The sequence below is a fragment of the Mustela nigripes genome, chromosome 6 (genome assembly GCF_022355385.1).
Source record: "Mustela nigripes isolate SB6536 chromosome 6, MUSNIG.SB6536, whole genome shotgun sequence".
In the NCBI taxonomy this organism is placed as follows: domain Eukaryota; kingdom Metazoa; phylum Chordata; class Mammalia; order Carnivora; family Mustelidae; genus Mustela; species Mustela nigripes.
The window spans coordinates 50,097,228-50,116,171 of record NC_081562.1 but is presented as its reverse complement, the minus strand read 5'-3'; the positions used below and the strand labels follow the sequence as shown (position 1 = coordinate 50,116,171).

General features: G+C 39.0%; 1 protein-coding gene across 5 annotated transcripts in view; it reads right to left on the bottom strand.

Moving 5' to 3' along the window:
• Positions 1-18,944, bottom strand: part of GRIP1 (glutamate receptor interacting protein 1) — a 672,623-nt gene that overhangs the window by 171,686 nt on the left and 481,993 nt on the right. For 4 of the 5 annotated variants that reach the window (XM_059402529.1, XM_059402524.1, XM_059402527.1 and 1 more), the window contains exon 2: positions 12,340-12,420. The exons of the other annotated variant lie outside the window; for it this stretch is intronic. In XM_059402529.1, the coding sequence (XP_059258512.1) occupies positions 12,340-12,420 (81 nt within the window). The remainder of the gene's footprint in view (positions 1-12,339; positions 12,421-18,944) is intronic. 5 annotated transcript variants of the gene reach the window in all.

The window sequence follows — 18,944 nt, the reverse complement described above, 5'->3', positions numbered from 1 at the left end:
TTCCCCCATAAAATGGAAATAATTAACTATCTCTTTTGAATAAATAAGGCTGGCCCATGATAGATGTCCAACAATTGTTAGTACCCTTCCCTCCTCTTCTCAAATTTTACTAGCTGAAGACAATAGAAGTGAACATGCAGACAAGAGAACGAAGGGTCCCGTGTTGCCCAGCATTACACACAGTGCTGATGCTTAAGGCAGAAAGGCCGACTCTTAGGAACGGTTCAGGAGAACAACACCCACTGGGTGTCAGGCCAGCACAAACAAACATCTCTATTTCATGTAAAAAATACAACCTTAATCTGCATTAACCCAATGGAGAGCATCCAGGTCACGGAAGGAGATGGTTTTCTCACACCGTGTTCTCTTCAGTTAGAGGAAGTTTCACATTTGGCTGCCACCTGGTGAAGAGCATTAACAACCTTAGAAAGACCACTAGGGTGAGGAAAACACATCATGGAAAGCAACGTTGAAAGAATGGACATGCTTTACCTGGTTGAACAACAAGAACAATGACAACTCAGGGAAGAGATGATCAGTGCATGAAAGTACATGAAGAACTTACTTTGGCGAAATTCAGGAGGATTAGAAGAACCAATGGGTGGAGGTACAGGGTGGGAAATTTCAATCCATTGAAATCCACTGAATCCATTATGAAGAACAGTTTCTAATAAGTAGAGATACTTATTGGAAGGTAGTCAGTTTCCTGTCTACCTTGGAAGGTAGTCAGTTTCCTGTCTCTAAAAATATTGAAGCAGAAGTTGGATGTGGAGTTTCCTATATTGAAAGAGGAAAACAGAAAAAAAGGTGCCATGTGTGTATACGCATGTGCACATGGATATGAGTGTGGTAGGTTTAAGTGTTTATTAGAGAACGAGTTAGAGTATTATGAGTTGTACTCATCATTTCATCCATTATTTTATAATGTTTGATGTATAATAGTGATCAGATCCTAACGTAAGTGGTGAAAGCAGTCTTTATACAACCAACAAGGACTTCACTGAGATATGAACCCTACTAGGCAAAACTTTGTGGGCGGAAATTTTAATAAAGGTATGTTTTCTTGAATTTAAGGGACTCTAACCTCAAATTAGAGATGAGTGTAGAATCCAGAAAAATAATTGTAGAGCAGCTTGAAACAGGATGAGCTAAACTGCAAAAAAATTCAATAAAAACACATGATATTCTGGGTTTGGAAGGGAGAAGTTAGAGGAGAGCTCCCAAGGGAAATGGAATAGAAAGTGGCAACATGGGGTATCAGCATTAGGTGGGTGAGTTCATTTTATCCTGTTTGATTTGAAGAGGTAGGGTTTGTAGGAGACAAGAGGGTTTTATTTAATTAGAGATCTACAGAGCTGCCTGCTGAGCCTTGGAACTTGCCCTAGGAAATCTATTCTCCCAGACTTTGAAATGACACCTCCTCTCTCTACTAGCCTATACCATTCCCTTCACCACCTTATTCTCTGTAATGATCTCCTTCCTATTTCACAAAGAATATGGAACACAGAAGAGGACACACACACACACACACACACACACACACACACAGAAGAGAACTCACACATCTTCTCAGCAGGAAATCTACCACCTGCTTGCCTTTGTGCCTTGGACCGTCTGCCTTGTCTCCTGCTGACACATCCACTGAATGCTGGATAGTCTCTCTCTAGACTCTTCAAAGACTTTGTGTTTGCTTTTACCCCCCTCTCCCTCCTGTGTCAATTTCTCCCACTCCACTGGATCAACCATATTAGTATTACCCACAGTTACCTCTCCCATATTATTTTTTAAAATTATGTAATGTTAGGCACCCTACATATTTTTTAAAGAAAAAAGAGTCCCTCACTCCCAGGATCATATGTCCTCTCCAACAACTGCCCCATTTTCCCACTCCTCTTGACAGTTTTCTGTTGAGAGGCTGAAAAGATTGTCTACCTTCTCTGCCTCTGTTTACTTAAGTCCTATTCTTACATCAACCCACTCAAATCAGGCTTTTGCTCATACCATGTTATTGAAACTAGCCAGAGTCACTAAAAACTCCCTGCTTAGGGAATCCTATGGTCAATTCTCAGCCCTCATCTTATTCATCTTAACAATATTTGACCCAGTTTTTTCTCCCTCCTCAGTGACAGGCGGTTCTCAGCTTGGATTCCTGGTACATTCTCCCGGTTCTCCTCCTACAGCTTCTGTTTTGTTCATGCCTCCCGTTGAAACTTCCCTCACAGCTGACCTCTGAAGGCTGGTGTGCTCCAGGCTCAGGGCTTGGACCCCATTTTAATCGATCTGCACACCTAAACGATCTCACTCATCCACAGGGGTGAACGTATGGCTGCTGAGCCCACAGTCTGTATCACCACTGGCTTCTCCTTTGAGTTCCCTACTCCCTCTACTGCTGATCTAGGGCATCTTCAGTGGCTCTCTATCTCGGTAAAGGGCATCTCTGTTTACCCAGTGAAGAGAAAAAACCATGGACTTATCCTAGACTCCTATTTTCTTCTCACATTCCACATCTCATTTTTAAATAGGTTCTCGGGCATCTTTATTCAAAATTTGACTATTTTTCAACATTTGCACCTACATCATCCTAGCCTGACTTACCACCATTTCTCTTTTCTTTTTTTTAAAAAAGATTTTATTTACTTACATGTATGTGTGTGTGTGTATGTGTGCACGCGCGAGCAAGTCAGAGAGAGAGAGAGAACATAAGCAGGAGGAATGGCAGGTAGAGGGAGAAGCAGACTCCCCATTGAGCAAGGAGACTGATGTAGGACTTGATCCCAGGACCCGAGCTGAAGGCAGATGCTTAACTGACTGAGCCATCCATACATCCTGATTCACCATCATTTCTTGTCTGAAATACTGGAATGGCAACTGATCTTCCTGTTTCCACCCTTGTCTCCTTCAAGTCTATTTTCCATATAGAAGCCAGAGAATTTTTAAAAAGAAAATTGTATCGTACCTCAACTGTTTGACCCTGGCAGTGGCTTTGGGTCACACTCAGAATAAATTCCAAACTCTTACCTTGGCTATAAGCTCTACAGAAGCTTTGTCTCTCCTCCAATCTCCTTCCTCACCTCCTTCCTTCCTTCCTTCCTCCTTCCTTCCTCCCTCCCTCCTACCCCTTCTTTCTTTCTCTCAAATTTTATTTTTAAATATTCTCTATACTTTTAAGTAATCTCTACGATGTGGGGCTCAAACCTACAGCTCTGAGATCAAGAGTTGCATTCTCTACCAACTGAAACAGCTAAGCATCCCTTGACCTCATTTATTACCACTCTTAGCCTTGCTTCTCCCTTTCTGACCACGTTGGACTTCTCTCAGTTTCTTTAACAAGCCAAGCTTATTCTGACCTCAGGGCCTTTGCACTTGCTATTCTTTTGATCTATACTCTACTTCCTCCAGAACATTATATAGGTTACCCTTCATTTTAGGCTCCCCAAATGCTATTTCCTCCCAGAGGCCATCCTTGACTTTCCTCACAAACCCAGAGCCCCTGTCTTTCTGCATCCACTACTTTCTACCCCTTATACTAGTTTATTCCATGCTATTATACTTAGCACAGTCTGACCTTATGTTAGGTACTTGTTGAATGTATGTCTCCTTGACTAGCAGGCCAACTCCAGGAAGACAAAGGCTTGTCGGATATTCCTACTACCTGGAATAGTAAATAGGCATATAGCAGGTGCCCAAGAAGTTGTTGGATAATCAAATGTTGAATGACAGTATAAAGGTCACTTTTGATAAAAACTTAGAATAAAAAAAATGAGAGATCATGTTAATTATAATGGATTTAAGAAGAAAATAAAAGTATGGCTGGAGAAAAAAATTAAAAGCAATGCAGCCAAGTATGCAAGAGTAGAAGGCATGGAATTGATGCACAGTTTACATTCTATGCAGTTACATTCTTTGCAGAAAACAGGAAAGCACCAGAAGTGCAATCAAACTCTTAAAGAGAAAAAAGATATTTGGCAGGTGCTGTAAAGTATTTTCTCCCAGTTATGATGCAGAAATCTTATAACATCAGTTTAACATCTAATTCATTAATAGACTCTAGAATGTATAAGAATGTTTAATTAAAAAAACTTTATATATAAAATATATATGTTATATATTTTTATGTGTGTGTGTGTGTGTGTGTGTGTGTAGAGAAAGAAAGAGAGAGGGAGGGAGAGAGAGAGAGAGAGAAAGAGATGGCATGCACATTGCCTAGAGTCAGTCTTTACTCATTTAATCCGATAGTGGGGGATATATATATCCTTATTTTAGAAACCTCTTTGCAAGGTTAAATTCTCGGCCACAAAATGGGGATTGATTCCATTTATTCAGTGTTATCCTAAAGTTCTGTATTATTCTAAGGTTTTAAAAGGGAAACATAGAATATGGTATTACCAGTTTAAGAACAAGTATTTACTAGCCTACTTGGCCAATTTTAATTTTTTCCTTTGAATCGGAAGCCCTGAAAAATCACAAATGTACAGAAGAAAGTATAGCACAGCCTGAAGCATGGCCAGTTTTCTTCCCTGGATTCTCCTAGGCCTTTGTTACTAGAGAAATCATGGTATGATCCCCCTGACTTCAGCCTTCACTCACTGACCCACTCCAACAAAGAGTTCCAGTTGGTTTTGACTAAGATGGATTCCCTACATTTTCCATATACATCTGAGCAGAGGTTCATGTGGCCCATTGAAGTCAAAGTCTTTATACCTCTTACTCATTAAGGATTGTCTTCACCACCCTCTCCTCTGCATTGTTCAGGATTCTAGTTGAACTTGCGTTTTATCTAGGGTTTGTCCAAGCTCCACAATTCTCCAGGCCCTGTGACCATGGGCAAGTTCTTTTAGCTCTCCAAACTTAAATTTGCCTATCTGTTAGAAAAGAATAAATGAAACTTACTTCCTGAAGGAGTTTTGGGGAAGAGAAAAACAATATTTATCAACATGGTTGTCTAATACTGGAAGCATAGCATGAAATAAATGGCACATAGTATTTTTATAATTTTCTATAGCTTCCCTCATTTTTTCTTTCTAGATTAGGTTACTCTTAGGATCCATGCATTCTTGTCTATCCCTAAGCTCTGGATTAATATTGTTCAACCTCCTCCTTTCCTTTTAGTATTTCCTCTCATTTCCTAGCAAAAGCCCTAAATGCCTTCTACTGCCATTCCAAAGATCCATGTCTGCGCTATGAATCTACAACTACTTAGCAACATACGAACGAAGCACAAAGCATTGGGGTTCTCGAAGTCATTTCTTTTGAGAAGAACCTCATTCCAACGCAGTGCTTCCTGAAGTATGGTGTATATAAACGTTAACAGATGTATTTGAGAGGACACATAGCCTGTTTTTTAAATTTCTTTTCAGTGTTCCAGAATTCATGGTTTATGCACCACACTCAGTGCTCCATGCAATCCGTGCCCTCCATAATACCCACCACCGGGCTCACCCAACCCATGACCCTCTTCCCCTCCCAAACCCTCAGTTTGTTTCTCAGAGTCCACAGTCTCTGACACAGAGCCTTTTTAAAAACTTCAGGGTTAGAAATTTTAAAAATCTATGTTAGAAAATAGAATTAGTATCTCAAAGCCCAGATAACAAAGGTTTGGATAAAGCTAAGAAAAAAGTGAATCGATTTAAATTGACTGAAAACCACAGTAATTATGGTATGGACAGAACACAGATATATCGCCAGCATGATGAGGATGGCATGTGAGTGACAGAAATTTGGGAAACTATTCCAAGTCATGTAATAAGAGAATATTGATGGGCCCAACTGCTCTATTCTACCGTAAAGTGTGTAAGACGGTTCTTCACTTTCCCTAAGCGCCGGTCAATTAATACAGCTTTCACCCAGCTTAATTCTCTAAAGTCACTTGATTAAAAAACCCTGATTGAAGGGCTCCCTAACTTGGAAATGGGGAGAATTAATTTTTCTTCAGCGCAAAAGTCTCAAAGGGAAAAGTCTTTCTCCTTATAGTTCTTGTCCACATATCCTTGAGCCTCTTTGTAAAATGGTCTTCAGACGCTGGGGGGCTGTGCTGGCCACCCCGGCCACCCCATCCCATTACTATGTGTATCTGGAGCATGACAGTGACCAAATGCCACCACTCCTTTAGCACGGGGTGGGGGCGGGGGGGCTCAGGAAATATTGAGGCACAGTACTAATTCCCTACAAATAATTTTCCCCTAAATGGCATGCTGGAAGAATTACTGTTTAAAAATTGTTTGCCGCATACATGCCACTTTATTATATTTCACCCATGTTTACTAAGGTGTGAGAGAAGTTCACGCATAATGGACTGTCACTTTTCTGAATTGCTAATGAAAGTGGCAGCATGGAGCACACAAATCAAGCCGGCTCCTCTTGCCCAGCATTATTTGAGAGCTCACTACGTGCGACCAGCCACACAGCAAAGTGGATCAGTTCTCTGGGGGAAATCTTTAATGTGCACCTGCCATCATAAGTAAGTTCTGCCTTGCATCCATCTATTGATAGACTCTGGCTCTTTTCACATACTTTTTAGCCTTTTTTTTTTCTTCTTCTAGAGCAGAACACTTGAATGTCTCATTCTCATCTTGTCAATTGTATTGTTAAATTGTGCTCCGACTTCCTGTGTCGTGCGGCGTTCTAGGACCGCATGGACATTTTCTGCTCCGAAGGAAACAGGTAAGGCTGGAGGGGGTACCTCTGGCCTTTAAAATACTCTAGTTTCTAGCTGACCTATATTTCACTCATTTGTCTTGGGCCGTAGACGATTTCCTTAGAAATGTATTTGGTGCAGCCTCAAGGCCCACGTGAACAAGGGCTACACAGCATTCCACGAGTCAGAATATATAGGGTAAAGAGACACTGTTAGACTTCTTCTATAAGGAAGCGTACTCGTCATAAGGTCACAGATTCTGCCCAGAGCAGAGCTGCCTGCCACTTTCTGCCTGCTCATTCATTCTACAAGGCCTGACTGAATACCTACCATTTGCTTAGCTCTGTTCTATGCACTGGACACACACTTGGCAACAAGACATGGACAGTAACTGCCCTCCATCAGCTTACATTGGGTGGAATGAGAAACAAAAACAAAAACAATAAATCAATGAGTCCATTTCAGAGCATGGGAGATACAGGACTATAGCCAGAACAAATAACCAAGTAAGGGTATGGACAGACTCTCAGACATCTCTGAAGCTACCCATAGTCTCGGCTTGATTGGCTCAGAAATTTTTTGTTAAAGATGTGATTTAGTTTTGTTGATTCCTTAAATATCCAGTCATCAGAATGCTGGTAAACACTGCTATGTTGTGTTCCGAATACTAACTGTGAGGGGTTCCAGGAAGGCACATGATGGACCCGAGCGCCCTTGTCCTTCTCTTGGTCTGCTGTTTGTTTCTGAGGATGTGGGGAGAGCCTGGCTGAGGGGCAGAGGTGCTTGTCTTTTCCTATTCTCCTGCGTGGGTCACTCCCTCACTAACAGCGGAGTTAGACGCAGTATCTTTGGGCAACATTGGTGCACTATGGCACCATTCTTTTTTTTTTACTTTAAATCTTTGAAATAAGTTGAAAATTTGAAAAGAGTGGTAGAAACACTATGCGGGTCTCCTTCACACACACACATATGCACACACACACACACACAGAAACAGCAAATTTTCTTTTCTAAATCATTTGAGAATACACTGGAAATAGAATGGTCCTTTACCTCCTTTTCCCCAGCTTGACCGAGATGTAATTGATAAAACCGGAAGATACTTCAAGTGAACAATATGATGATTTGATACACGTATACATTGTGCAGCACCTTTTTTTGTAGGATATTTACTTGATTCCACTGGCTGCAGTTTGCCACCAATGAGACTCCCCTATTTTTTGGAGGAACTCTGTGGTGGAACTACATACATGCCCCCATACACAATCTTATAGCTAAAAAACCCTAGTGTAAATGTCATATTCTATGGGCCGTAATAATGAAAATGCTGACCGATATAGTGTCACATTGTGTGTTAATGAAGACAGGAAAGTGCTGGACAGAGAAGGCAGAACCTTCCTCCTTGATTTAATGTTGCCAGCTTCTCTGTGGTGCCAAGGTCCCGGTAGTATTCTCCAGACTGATTTTTCCATAGGTGTTGACCCTTTCCTGGATGTATTCTAAACAGCTTGGGTGTGTACATCTTGGGCTAATGGACATTTCAGACTCAGCTCCATATTTTACTCCCCCGGCAAATACCCAAATGTGAGAGGTAAGAAAGATTGATACAAACTTTATTCCATTATGGCCAAACTGATGTGTCTTTTTTTATATTCTAGGAGAAAAAAAATCCTGTATGAACTTTTGTAGCCCATTCTGGCTACAGATAAGATAATTTTTCTGGGGCGCCGATGTTTGGAAATACAATAGATGTGAACGCTTGACATCTTGCAATTTTGAACTGCCCAGATATCTTTGCCAAGACTAGCATAATCAAAGAAAGCTGTCCTACTTGGAAAGAGGAAGCATGTCAAATAAATAATACACTAACTCTAGGCCTTGAGGTCTACAGTAGTATCCTATCTTTTCCCTTCATTAATATTACACACATAACTAAATCTTTCATCTCTAAGTTGGTAATGCAACAAACTATTACAAAATGTGTTCAACTAAGAATCAGTAGAAATTTCCTCTAATTTGGACAGATCCTTGAAGTGGCCAAATTTTAGTTCACCAGTACTCTGTCAAGTAAACGGGAACAGATCAAGTGATTCTTTTTAATAAACATAGATGTGTGGTAGAATCTGTTACTTCAAAATATCTTTGTACTTGGAAATCATCTTCTCTTTGATTAAAAAAAAAAACACAGGCAGAAAAGAGATTGAAAATATGTTTCCTTAATATTTTTTAACAGTCTTAACAGGTCTTTAATCTAAATTTAAACTTCAGTGTTGTAGAGACACTCATGTCGCTTTTTTACTATCATCATTATTAAAATTTTACAAAACTTTATGAAAGGCTAAAAAAATCTTTTTTTCCTTCACATTTAGTGTCATAAGAGACATGATTAAAATGACAAATTTCCAAATAACATGAATAATGCATTTCCCCTTTATCCAAAGCAAATGTATTTTGTTCCTAAGAGACGTTTAATCCATTCCCTTTTTTGAGAAGAGAATAGGAGGAGGATGAAAGGATTTACAATTTGAATTGTCACTTAAGAAAATCACATATTTGACTTTTGAGTATAAAATAACTGCTGCAGTAATTTTGAGTTTAGACAGGGGTGGTGGATCTTGATGTGAATGAAAAGCAAATTATATTTCTGTTAACATTCAAGGTTTTCTCTTTGGACAGAATTATTACAAGTTGCTCCTTGTTATGCCATGAATACAGTGGAACCCATGTTAAGAAATCTTGGCTATGCATATGCATATAACTATTTACTCCAGGAAGCACCAGGTCTACATTTGTAGAATAAGTTTCAAAGAACTAAGCTTTCATAAAATTTGGATCAAGAAGTGCTTTCCACTACCCTACACCCTCCACTACACTCTAACCCCTTTCATCAGAGAAAGTGCTAATGAGAATGATCAAATTCAGTCACTACCATAGGACTGTTGAGAGTGGAGTCTGGGTGAGAAAAACCATAGCTCCTTTAAGGTTCCAGCTTCCTTGTGTTTCCTTATGGTGTCTGGGTAGCAAAATGGCTGCAGGGCTGCATCTGCCTTCAGAGCTACCTTTGCACTGAGAAGATCCATGTTCTGCTAGATTAGCCAAGAAAGACCTGTTTAGGCCTTCCTTCAATTCCTTGTTCCATTCCTAGTTACAGCCTTCCTTGCTACCAAGGCGGTAAAACTCATTTGACAGGGGTAAGACAGGGAGTGCAGGAGAAAGGAACAAAGACTATAAGCTTGCATTCTGCTCTTATGGCTTCATGTGGTCCAATGGAGTTCAAAAGGAGAATCTTTTAGGATTTTTTTTTTTTAGCTAAAGATTCTGCAATTAACAAAGAGTATGCACTTCCCCAGACTCTTGCTCTGTGGACTTAGTAGGTACAAATGTTGTAAACATAGTAGGTGACTGGTCAAGTCTTTTGGATGCTGGGTTAGATCTCTCCTTAAGTAACTTCTTGGCCATAGATCAAGGGAGGACCCTCATCTCCCCTTTTTGTTAGAACAAGAATGAATAGGGACTTTAAAGTAAGACAGTAAAGTCAAGTAAGTAAAGGTTCGGAACTCCAAGTGTTGAAAATCAGGAAGCAGTTTCTAAGGAGTTCCTTAATCTTCTCCTTACAATAAAGTAAGTGATAATCAGCTATTAACCACTTTGGTTTCTTAACCACTTTGGTTTCTTTAACCACTTAAACCACTTTGGTTTCTGGCTGGTGAAGTCTCTCTTCTTGGACTGTTCTAAATAAGAGGATTATCAAGACCCCCAACCCTTCTGACTGCTACCTCACCAGAGAGGAAGAGAAAGATGTCTGTCCATGTGTAAACCCTAAGAGAATAACCCATGAAGCCTACAAAAAAGGTTCATGATTCTAATTAAATTGATACTAGGAGGACCAAAGGAAAAAGTTTTGTAATAAAGAATTACTGTGTGTTATGAACTGAGGATTATGATGAAAGGCTTCTGTGTACCTAGCATGTAACTAAAAAAAACTACTGAATGACTTTAGGGAAGTTTGTCCCTCAAATATGTGTTATAATTTAGTAACACTAGAGAACCCATGAAAAGAAAACACGATTATCATCAGTGCTTTTGTCCAATATCACATAAAGTGTTAAGGACACAAGGACATCTCTTCACTCTTTCCAGCAGAGGAGTAGTGCATACCAGGTAATGTAAAGAAGCCAGCAAGGAATTGGTGGATAATTGGCATTCTTGACCTTCAAACTTTGGGCACTTCCTTACTGCTGACAAGGAGAAAGTAGAGAACACAGCCCATGGCTGATTACAGTAGTTTTTCTAAATGTGACTAGCATTAAGAATGATGTTTTAGGGACGCCTGGGTGGCTCAGTTGGTTAAGCAGCTGCCTTCGGCTCAGGTCATGATCCCAGCGTCCTGGGATCGAGTCCCACATCGGGCTCCTTGCCCTCCGCAGGGAGCCTGCTTCTCCCTCTGACTCTGCCTTCCACTCTGTCTGCCTATGCTCGCTCTCGCTCACTCTCTCTCTGACAAATAAATAAATAAAAAAAAAAATTAAAAAAAAAAAAGAATGATGTTTTATAGGATGGAATAGAAGAAATCTCGGCACTGGGTGATGCTATCCAATTATAGAATTCAAATTCCTTTAGAATCTTCAAAGCACACAAACAAGGATGTATAACACGTTCACAATATGCCTCTTTACAAGCCATGTACTTTCATAACGAATCCAAGCCTTCAGAATAAAAATAAAAATAACCACATGTCATTCTTATAAAAGTAAATAATAATCATGGGCAGGGTTGCTCAGAAACTGGACTCGTATTGCTCTTATTCAAATAGAAAAATTCCTGTTTTCATTGTCAGAGTTTGCCAAACCATTCAATTTAATGTTTGAAATATTGTTTTATTTCTCCTGAATTGTTAAACTACTATGATCTAAAATCCCACAGCTAAGGTTTGGCGGTACTCAATCTACTCATGTAAAATACATAAAGATATTATTTTTGATACATGTCTAAATGTATTAATGGTTTTAACCCTTCTTAAGAACAGTTGCTTCCATAAGCGGTTTTCCATGAATTAACTCGTTTACATCAAGCTTGAGTAGTATTTTGAATTTTTTCCCTTCTTTTAGAACTTTTGTGTCATTCTCAAACTCAAAGCTTCAAACTATTGAAGTTTTGGAGTAAAGGCATTTTAAGATGTTTGTCCAAAATGTTTTGCTGAAGAAACAGGTATCACTTATTCAAGTATGAGAATCCTAATCACAGCTTCCTAAGGAGACAAAGTCCCAGAATTTTACAAGAGTTGCCCTGGAAGTCAATCCATGTTCAAAGAGCTAAGAAGAAAGGACCAATTTGTTATTCAGCAAATATACGTTCTGCCACAGCAATTTCGAACCCTTTTGTTCTGGCTGGTATGTCTCAGTAAAGAAATAGATGCTGCTGTGAAAGTCACCCCCTGGAAACAGAGAAGAGAGTAAGCAAATGAGTGAGAGCGGACATAACTTCAAGTCATTTTACAAAGGATTTGTACATAGATGATTTCTCACAAGTTGGCAAGCTTTCCCAAAGGCTAGCTGTTATGAATATCCTTTGAACAAGTTCGTAGAATGCAGTCTACACCCTATGAAATTGCATTGATTTTTATTACCAAGTCGGAACTATTTAGGATCACCAAATAACAGGGTTCAAAAGTAAAACAGCTGAAAAATCCAACAGTCTGGTCTAACCTGGGATGCTCTGTCTCCTCACAGCCAACGCTCCATCAGGCGGCTTTGTCTGGCTGGCGGATTTAGTGTAGGGGCTCTCATCTGCAAAGGTACAATGAAGCGTTTGGTTAATTTCCATCCAGTTTCTAACGCAGTGAAGACCTTTTAATGGATTGCAATCCTTCTGCCAGAGAGAGGTGATATGGTACGGATAGGAGAAAGAGTTGGGAGATCTGAGTCTTAACCTTGACTTAGTTGTGGGACAAGCCATTTGAAATGCTCTGAACATTCGTTTTCTCACCTATAAAAGAGGGAGATACTCTCTCATTTACCTCTTAGGATTGTCAGGATCAAGCTATTGTGTACATGAAGGCATAAAAATGATAAGAACTATGCAAATATAGTGTACAAATTATTTGCCTTTCACTTAGATGCATTGATCAGAAGTATCAGTGAATATCACTAAGAGGAAGAGAAAGAAGGAATAAAACGGCTCAGGGGGCACTAAGAGTAATCAGGTCAAAGAAATGAGAAGAAAGGTTATATTGCAGATGACAGAGCATTATAAGCAGATGACAGAGCATTAGTATTGCAGGAAAATAAAGACACACAGAATTAGTAGGTTCCTCTTGGAAGTGAGAAATGGTATCCAAGCAAAATGAAGGGATTGGGACATTTAGAGTAAAACCAGAGAAGCTATGTTAAGAACAAGGGAGGAATGATGGTTTGGCAAAAGAAACGTATATTGCAATGGACTAAGCCACCCTCTTTGAGAAAGAGATAAAAAATAACCTACAGAACCATGAGGAGAACAACTGAAAAGACAGAAGGACTAAAGCTCAGCATATCTGTGACAGTTAGGCAAGAAGCTGAACGAACAAAACACTATGTGACAAGATCATAGAAGTGATGGGTCCATGAAAATTTAAGGAAAGTAACTTATATTTAAATACAGAAAATTCTGTATTTTAGAAATATAGAAAATATTCTGGCTTGGAATACAGGAGTAATGATCTAGGATGGCAAATATTAAAGTTAAAAAAGAAAGGAAGTATTCTTCCCAGTTTGCATGGGGCATTTGCATAAAGTAAGAGATGTCTGAGTGACAACCTTAAATATTTTCAAGAATAAGATGTATATGGCCTGAGTAGACATAATGTAAAATAATTATTTAGCAAATCTAGTCAAGCTAGATGATCCAAATGGTACTTCTGGTCACAGTGTAAGGTAGGTTTATTGTGGTTTTTGTTGGAATAGGAAGTCATTAAATGATCGAAAAGAACAACACTGTACATCATAAACTGTTAAATACAACAGTGATTTAATTCAGCAAGTAGGCTTTATCATTTGAAAAGATTAGTTCTCCCAACTAAGTGGTCTGTGTTTCAAAATTGAGGAATTGGATTCTGTTCTAGGATATACTTCTGGTTGAAATTATTCACGATTTCTTCATAAAACTAACAAGGCCTTTATAAGCAATGACAAAAAAGAAAGATTAATACTGCTGTAGGCTGCAATTAACTTAAAAAATGGAAATCATACTGTTTCATGTTTATATTCCATTTGTCACACAATTCTTTATGTTCTTCCAACCCTAAATGTAATCTACCAACTTTCAGATACCAATACAATCAACAGCATCATTCTTGTTTATGATACAATATCCTTGGTCTTTGACTCTTCTCCTTGCAAATGCAATTTTGAGTCATAATCAGAAACCACAACACAAAATGTAACCATTGCACTACAGAAGTCTCTATCTGCCCCACTTGAGTATGTCAGTGCTTTTCTCACAGCACTGACTTCATAACCAGGCAATAGGCTTTATACAGCACCTATTAAAACAAATTTACTCTAAGTGAAAACCGGAATTCTTTATAAAACCAATTAAAAATATTTTTTCTTTCATAATCTAAAACTTTGAAACTGTATGAGTATACAACGCTGAGCCAGGGAGATATAGATCATAACCACCAGTTTTAGGAACAGTGTCTTGGAAGCCTAAAGGCTTTCCTCAGTTTTCAATTTGTCAAGAGTCCAGCCAATTAAAGTCTTGGGTTGAATCCAGTATTGGATTTTCTTAAAGGGCAATAAGAGATTTGCCCAGGACACTCTGGGGGATTTTTGCACTCAACACTCTATTTTAAGGAGGTCTTTCTTCTTTCCTTCTTTCCTTTCTTTTTCCATCTCTCTTTCTTCTTTCTTTCTTTTTGAAATTTATCACTTTGCACTACATAAGTAGTCAACCTTGGTAAAATTGTTTTCTTATTTATATTTGAAAAGTTTCCACATTTAGAGCTGAGATTGTCTAGTTATGCACATCCTTATAAGGTTGGAACCACATTACAGATGATCACCTGGCCAGCCTCTACATATTCATCCCCCGCCCTCCACCCCGACTCCCCATACTATGAGTGTCCTTATTGAGTGTAAACAAAAATCTAGAAGCCAAAAGTTGTATTGGTCAAAATTCCAGACTGAAGTAAATTGGATATTGTCTAAAAATAGTTTGCCAAAGTTAGTCAGGTTGAAAGCAATAATTTCTAATGGAAGGGAGTCAGAATCCTGGCACCATCTATCATGAGAGTTAAGGGGAGCACAGCAACTCTGCAGTATGGCACCATTTAACACCTGCATGTGTGTTTTTATACGTGTCAGAGGTAGAATGTTGTGATTCATCAGTTGCATATAAGACTCTGCTCATTATACCAAGTGCCCTCCTTAATGCCCATCACCCAATTACCCCATCCCCCAACCCATTCCCCTCCAGCAACCTTCAGTTTGTTTCCTAGACTACATCATCTCTTATGGTTTGCCTCCCTTTTGATTTTCATCTTATTTTATTTTTCCTCCCCTTCCCCTATGTTCATGTTTTGTTTCTTAAATTCCCCATATGAGTGAAATCATATGGTATTTGTCCTTCTCTGACTGACTTATTTCACTTAGCATAATACCTTCTAGTTCCAACCACGTTATTGCAAATGGTAAGATTTTATTCTTTCTGATGGCTGAGTAAATTCCATTGTATACATACACTACATCTTCCTTATTCATTCACCTGGCAATGGACATCTGGGTTCTTTCCTTATTTTGGCTATTGTGGACATTGTTGCTATAAACACTGGGGTGGATGTGCCCCTCCATACTGTTTTCCAGAGTGGCTGCACCAGTTTGCATTCCCACCAACTGTGTAAGAGAGCTCCTCTTTCTCCACATCCTTGCCAACATCTGTTGTTTTCTGAGTTGGTAATTTTGGTTATTCTGATCAGTGTGAAGTAGAATCTCATTGTGGTTTTGATTTGGATTTCCCTGATGCTGAGTGAAATTGAGCATTTTTTTCATATGTCAATTTCTAAATAAACCTTTCCTAAGAATATGTTTATTTTAAACCTCTAGGAGGCAACTTTTTTATAAAAAATTACCCATGTCCATAATGGACACGAACTCTTGATGTGATTTACTCAAAGTCAACTCTTGATTCAAACTTTGCTTGAAAGTAGAAGTGGAGAAAAGAAACTGAATAAATCAGTGGCTGACGGGTCCACAGTAGGATACTAAAGGATAAGAAGGTCTGGGGTACATTTTAATCCTTGAGCATAAAGTCACGGAAAGTTATGGAATCTTCTATTGCGGTTTTCTCATGTGTTCCTTAATGGAGATGGGTTGATGTATCATTAGAATCTCAATGGTTATAAGGGATGATTTAGACCACTCTTTTCATTGATAGTCAGGACTTAGTGTCCAGAGAGGTAAATTTATAGAAAACACAACTAGAGTGAGTCTGGATTGGTTTTCTTTTATTTTTACTCACATGCTCTTTCCTCCTTATGCTATATCCTCATAGGTGAACAATGAGCTTTGATAGGTTCTTAGTCACATGCTTCTGTGTCACACAGGTAAGGTCTGGACACATCACTCCAGTGGGGAGCTTGCACAGTATAAGTTAATTCCTATGGAGAGGGCTATGAAAAAGGAGCAATCATACCTAATTCCTTTTGTGTCTATCTAAATCTCATCCCCCGCCTTCTTCCACATATTTGTTTGCCTAAAAAGAAATATACTTAAATTATACCATGGAACCAGTCTATACTTTTAGTTCATTTTTTTTTTGAAGATACAAATTTAAAATAAAAGCCAATATAATGCACTGTTCCTCAGTAAGGACCTTAAAAGTTTCACTGAATGTAAGATTCATGTTAATACTTCTTTATCTTATCAGGGAGACACTAAATAGACTTTCAAGTTCCACCCAATTACATAAATGAATTTAAAAAATAGGTCAAGGAAAGGAATCAGTAGATAATACCTGTGTTATGTGTCCAGAACAGTGTCTGACACGTAATATGCATTCATTAAACATTTGCTGATAGATGATTGAATGATATTCAACTTTAGATTAGAGCATTTATTATAAATAAGCAACCTGAAGAAAGCCAAACATTTGTTATGAGCTATCCTCCTTCCTACCTCTGATTTTCTTTTTCTAGGTTTATAGTTTATTCCTTTCAATGTCATATCATCACCTGGCAGCTATTAAGTACTGACTTAACATGTATGTTAAAAATTTGTGATCTTTGTAAAACTAGTATTAAAATATACTTCCTTTAATTTTCACTCAGACTACAGAAAGATTTCTCAAACAACCTTTAAAATAATGCCTTTAATAAGCAAAAGACTTCTGATTTATACACAGGACTTCCAGCTTTGATTTTGATGGTGGGTCATTTAAAAAGGGATCGTTATTGAAAGTCATCACAGGGGCAAAGCAGACTTTCAACTGGTGAGCTACTGCTCACTGAAGTGAATGCTATGAGTAATCATTAAGGGCATCACAGGGTGTCAGAACTGTCAGCCTTTCCTAATGACATCTTAGCAGCTAAATAATCACTGTCACACTTGATGGCCACCCACTGTCACAGGAGCATATATTGGTTCTAACAAGGAAGAGCACAGGGCGCCTTTAGAGTGACATCCCATGAGGCTAGGGAAAATACCCTCCATTAAATGGAGAAATGACACTGTGACAGAGGCACAGAAAGGGCTTAGTCAAGCATATATGTAAAACAGAAGTAGAACAATGGGGAAGACCATCTGTCCCTCCCATTCCCTCGAGCTTGGTCAGTCTCCTCATGTGCCAAACACAGGAGGAGCAAACACAGATCATTTGTTTTGATTACATATTCCAAGTGAAGCTGGTGTTTATAAGCCTGGAAAGCTAACAGCAGGCACCTAAGGAGTAATGCTTCATTCTGGATCATGACCAAAGCCCATGCTGGAACTGAGAAAACCACATCTTGAGGAACGCACTCAGGTCCCCTCCTGTTCTCATAACCTTGAACGGCTGCCTGACATCAAATAGCATCCATGTGTAATCAGGCTGCTGGTTCTCTCTCCATCTTCTGCCTCCCCCATTCCCAGTGTCTGGGCTTCCCAGAGGAAGCAGCTATGAATATTGTTTCAAGAACCCCTAGCTATGTTCATGGCTTTGTTGAAGAAAAAAAAATTAATGTTCTCGGGCTGAGACTAATCAGCTTATGCTAAACAATTCCTAGCAACTAATTATGCACAATTGAGGCACCTGCTAAGCCAACGGATCCCTTAATTTCTTGATTAGGAAAAAAAAAGACATTTTGTGCAATTAAACATTATGACCATTTCCTAGCAGCGGAGAGATAGGCAGCTCATGCCACAATGTTCATGCACGTCATTATGAACTCAGAAGTAAACTCTGTTTTTCATGAATGAACAAAATGAAATCCATTGTGAAGGGATTAATCTGTCCCTTGAATTCAATTACATTCCACAAATTTTAGTGCCTACTATGTGCAAACTAGGACTCAAAGTGGATAAAAGATAATAAAACTTTAAGTGGAATGGTGATTGAAGAATCCTTATTGCTTCGTGGATTTGAGACTAGAACATGAGCTTCATTAGCTGAGGGGGGAAATTAGCACAGGCTTAGGGTACTGGTGGGGGAGGGGGCGCACGGGAAAAGAAAGGGAGCTCCACTGCAAAAAAACGTATCCAGAATTCTGCAATCAGAAAAATCAAGAAACAGGCCATTTTAATTTTCAACTAACCTGCAAGTCTTGTGTGATGTGGGACCATAATCTTTTCAGCACCTGGGTCTTGTGAACATTTTATGCCAGGCCAGCATGAATGTATTGTAAATCAGCTGTGCTCTTTTTTAGACACTAGACCACCAGTTGAGTTTGCTGCCTTGGAGGTTTGATGGCACATTCTAAAATTTAAGCAAGATTCCCTATAGGGTAGTTGTAAAAGGGTTTTGACAATAGACACCTTATTAAAATAATGTATAAATGCAAGCACCATGACCCACATAATGTAAAGAAAAACACACTAAAAAAATATGGCCCAATATTCCTCTTCAATCCCAAATAGTTCTTAGTCTCTGATAAAATAACCTTTTCTCCCTAGGGCCAAACCAAAAAACGCACCCTCAATTTTTCCTAGAGTCAGAAGCTTCTGAGTCATACATGGGCTTCAGTTCTATAACTGTGGCGTGTTGAAGTGACAATATGGGTAACTGCTGACATCTGACCGTGAGAGTGAATTAGCTTAATCTCTTTGCCTAATGGATGAAGTAGTCCACAAACTAGGTTTAA